The following is a 5,000-nucleotide window of genomic DNA, read 5'->3' as shown; positions in this document are numbered from 1 at the left end:
TTTATTCTCTGGAATGACAACGGACATTTGTTACTCATAGATAAAAGTGCAGATTCATTTCAACGTATCACACACTTGAACTCGCTAAAAGTTTCTAATGGTAATAATAATGCTGTTTACAATTCATGGTTAATTATAACAACTACAATAAACAACAAGGCATCAACAGAAAGGAAAAGCGAAATTAAGTATTTGTATTAATTCTTTTTTTTACTAAAAGGAAATAATAAAAATGGAGGTGGAAACTATAGCAACCACAAGGTAAAGTGCGAAAATAGTTTTCTTTCATGAAAATATTTTTTCTGTTATTGTTTGTTCTCTGATACACTCTAATGAATGACGTCCCAGCCGTTACCATCGTGTAACGTTCCAAATCGCAGTGTACTTGAAATTTAGTGCATTCTTAAGGCGTGAATACACAGCTCAGTGGCCCTGGGATCTTATGGGTCTAGGCTTATAAATCTGATCTATTTATGCTTTTGGTTCTGTTAGAACAAAAACTAAAGGGACCCGTGCAATAATTAAACTGGAGGTCAGTAATACTAGTAAGAAAGTCCTGATTAGACTCCATTATACTGAGTGTTTGGTTTATTTTTTCAAGATATCAAAATATAAGGGAAGATTTGGTAGCTATTTCCAACAGGTTAAGTGACCACAGAGATATCCCCTCACTTGTTCAATATGTTTATTATGCATTATATTTTATTTTATATTCATTAGATTTTGATATTCGAATATGATCTTACTACTGTAGTATATTTAAAGGATATAGCTAATTGCATGGACTCTATCACTGTAATTATTTCATTTTTCACCCCAATTTAGCAATTCATTCGAACTAGGAAGACTAAACGACGAAGTGAACCTGAGCGGGAGTTGAGCTCAGTTCGTAAACTTAACAAAATAATGGTTTCAAATTTTCTCACAAAGGCAGCAATTTTATGGAAATGAATAAATCAATTAAATCTGTCTCAGTACTCGGCTAATATTTATTTTATCGAATTGGCAGAAGTTTTGCTAAGCGTTTTCTCCGACGCTTGAGTAAATCAACTAAATCTGTCTCAGTACTCGGCTAGTATTTATTTTATCGACTCCAAAATGATGAAAGGCACAGCCAAAATTTGATTTCGACGTATAGAATTGGCAGAAATGTTGCTAAGCTTTTTCTCCGACGCGATAATGATTTGCTACTTTGTCGCCTTAATGGATATTATTTGGTAATATTAATTTCTAACAGTAGCATAGCGCCTAATTGTTTTTAGATCACCCAAAAGATTTATTCATCATGGATCACTGCTTGATCAGTAGGTGCTTTGTTATATTGCAAAAATATTTCCTTATATAAATTACAGTAGAATCACTTTTCCGCAGAAATTGTATTTTGAAGACCTCCATGTGCCGAAAACAGCCAGCAACGGGCGGGTTGCGACTGGCCTTCTGATCGACACAAAGAAATTATATTTTCATGGTTTTTTACAGTTGTGACACTACCTGTCGGTCGAATGTCCTGTTATAAAAAATATGTAATATTAAAAGAAAACCTCAATAAGAATCCTCGGAGTATTTTTGCATTTTTAAAATCTCCTTATTGAATGTTTAAAAGAAGTAATGTCGTTTAAATCGTTGCCAATACTTAACTAGTTCTTTATTTTAGCGAAACCAGTAGGACCAAAAAGATTATTAATCTATGTGTGATTGAACTTGGAACGTAAAAGTAATGCACTAAACGCGACAAGGAATTTTGTCCGTTTTCTCTATCGATTCTACCAATCTCCTGCCCGTTTATTTGCTAAAATAAATACTTGTGTGCAAATATATTTGACTAATGAAGAACGAAATGAAAATAAAACCTAATCAAAATGAAACCAATAATGAGGGGCAATTGTTGGACAGTGCTTATCGCATAAACCTTTTCATTTTTATAGTATAGAATACTATAAAAATAAACGAAAGTCAATACAATACACATGTGTGTAATTCCTTACGCTGTCGCTTCAACAATATAATAATTTCAATTTAAATATATGTAATGTCAGATCTAAGATGTAACTGATATTTTACTTTGGCGTTAACTTCAGACTTTACATTCGATGCTAACATAATTTCTTATACCAGCTGCTACGAAAGTACTTGTGTTAAAGTTGTGTTATATAATTCCAATACATGGTTTCTCATATAAGCTTGTAAATATCTCGCGTTTATCACTCATAATTTCTTTTGATTTTGCTATATCGACCGCTTTGAAAATCAATACACCTCAGTTTTTTCACTGATCAATATATATATAACACACATGCTAGTAGATTTACCAAATTTATAATCTCGAAACATCTTGTAACGCTACTTTTTTGTTTAGCCCCTAGTCATTCTTGACTGAACATACCTGTATTAAAATTATTGCCGTCGTGAATAACCCATATTTCTTTTCAGGTCTAGTGTGGCTAAGAATACCTTATCCAACCTATCCTCCTTTATCAATGTTATTTCGAAAGAAGTCAGATATGGCTGAAGCAACATCACAAAAGGTATTGCAGTTCTGAGATACTGTATTTATCAAGCCATAATACATCTAATACCACAATATACAATGCATGTCAATTCGTTGTTGCCGATTTTAAGATTCAAGTTAGTCTATCAAAAATTGACTTACGATTAAGCTATAATCAAGTTTACCCTAGTCTTATGTGTCGTACTTTTAAAAATGTTTTAGCTCGATGTATGTTTCATTTTTGTTTGCATGAAGTACGTAATATGTAAACAACCATATCTAAATGTAGTAACCATATCTAACTGGTTGAAGGACTACGTACTAGCTTCACCTTTAACCAGACTGGTCATTCGCTTTTGGATGACAACTTGTAGTATGAAGATGTGTGGTATTTTTAGGAATCTAGAAAGGTCATGTCGTGACTTTTTTTTTGCACTGTATTTCATTTTTTTTGAAATAACGTTAAGGTGTTACTTGAATGAAATTTCACTAATACTTTTCACAGTCCAACGACCACGTGGAGGCAAATCTTATGTCTTTGGTTCACGCCTAATTATATTTTCAGCACCTGTAACTATCCCTGTGTATATTCAGCAAACGATTTAAATAAGATAATCATGTTTAAATCATTTTCAGAACAATTACACTTGAAGATTTCCTATGTGGCTATTGTATTCAGCTGGCCGTATTTCCTTAATTCAATTTCAACGTTTGATTTATGCCTTCAGTTATTCATAATATCTCCACTGAGATGTTTACGAGTAGCAGAAGAGAGCTAAACAAATCCATAAAAATTCAAACAAGTATGCGGTATTTGTATCATGACTACAAAAAAGCTTAAGTTGAGCATTTAAGTGCGGCTAAATTCCCACTTTTACTCTTTTGTTCTTCTATGTTTTGTCTTTAATGATATGCAATAAAAATAGCAATAAAAGCAGTTGCAAAATGAAATTTATATCGATTTGATCCACTAAGTATAACCTTTGCAGGTAGTTCCCCTGCATGGTCACAATTTTATGGCTAGAACCACTTACAACGATATTGCTGATAATTACTCTAATTTTAATAACATTGGTTCATTAAGAAGTTTTAGGTTAATTAGAAAAAATCAATAATTAATTACTTTTGAACATTGTGTCTACAAGGTTCTGATTGGAGTGTTCAGATTGTGACTTTTGATCGTTTTGTTTTAATTTCTAGACAAATAGATAATTTCCACTGATAAGTTACAACAGCACACCTTTAGTTTTTTACTTCGAGTAATTAGACTACTCTCATTGAAAATTGGATCTTATCACCACCAACACCTTTATCAGCGCTACAGCCATATCATAGTCATCTTCGAGATTTCCAAGTTAGATGATCAGCTCGCTAGAAGCATCAGTCGAATCATTTCAATCGCATCTTACGGCCTTAAAAAATGGAAGGGTATATAATATTATTGTGTCGATGCTTATAGCTAAAATTTAAAACGGGATGGTTACAGGTTAAACGAATTTTATAATAAGTCTCAATTATAACTAAACCAAGACTTAGCAATAATAGCAAAACCAACAATGCATTTGCAATTGGCCTCTACGGCATTATTCCACTTGCTAAAATAATAACTAAATTTACCTCAAATCTCTTTAAATCTTCAAACTGGAAGAGTGCGTTAGAAGATGTTTCTCACATAAGAAAAAGGTGAAGTGCTCAGGATTAGAGTGCCCTTGTCGCAGGTTTGCTCCACCGAATTTCATACGCCGCCAGACAACAAAAAGGACACCAATAAATAATACCACTGATAATTAAAGACAAAACATACACGAACAAAAGAGTAAAAGTGGGAGTTTAGCCGCACTTAAACTCTCAGCGAGTACGTCTATAGGTCAGAGTAATCTCATCATGTGATATAATACTTATTCAACATTTTCACTCATTCATCTTTCTATCGTAGGATACCGTTTGAAGGAAATTTGGCTGCTATTTTACTTGGTTCACCAATCAAAGAGTTTTCCTTATTTGCTTCTAATAGACACAAAATTCGTTCTATATTTTAACTCTAGTTCGAAAAATATCTAAATTCTAGTGTGTCTCACGTCTTATGAGAAGAGATGCAGGGAATATACTTTTGCTTCTGTGGCGAAATATCAAAAATATTATGTTGTTACATCATTGTAATATGATTCATCTCAAAATTGAAGGTCAAAAAGTACTGCAGAAAATAGAACAAATCATAAGAATAAAAGAGAGAATTGTTTATTTAATCAAAACTAAATGAAATAAAACAAATATTCATTTCGATATCTGCAACATATATGTTAGCAACAACTATAATGTTGTTTACATATCAATTGATTATAGAAGTAAAAATAGAACGAACATCTTTTCCCAACAATAATTGTTATATGACAAGCAATATTCCAATTAGATACAAAAATTAAGAGAGAAGAATTAGCATTCAATCATTGTGTCCAGCCAGAGAGAGAGAGAGAGAGAGAGAGAGAGAGAGAGAGAGAGAGAGAGAGAGAGA

At 32.6% G+C, this 5,000-nt stretch overlaps 1 protein-coding gene across 1 annotated transcript in view; it reads left to right on the top strand.

Moving 5' to 3' along the window:
* Positions 1-26: 26 nt before the first annotated feature.
* LOC106877777 (membrane metallo-endopeptidase-like 1) overlaps positions 27-5,000 on the top strand; it is a 242,735-nt gene continuing 237,761 nt past the window's right edge. Inside the window, exon 1 of the mRNA XM_014926785.2 lies at positions 27-261. Within this exon, the coding sequence (XP_014782271.2) occupies positions 233-261 (29 nt within the window). The 5' untranslated portion in view covers positions 27-232. The remainder of the gene's footprint in view (positions 262-5,000) is intronic.

Source organism: Octopus bimaculoides, chromosome 8 (assembly GCF_001194135.2).
Source record: "Octopus bimaculoides isolate UCB-OBI-ISO-001 chromosome 8, ASM119413v2, whole genome shotgun sequence".
NCBI lineage: Eukaryota > Metazoa > Mollusca > Cephalopoda > Octopoda > Octopodidae > Octopus > Octopus bimaculoides.
This window is presented reverse-complemented; position numbering and strand designations above follow the sequence as displayed.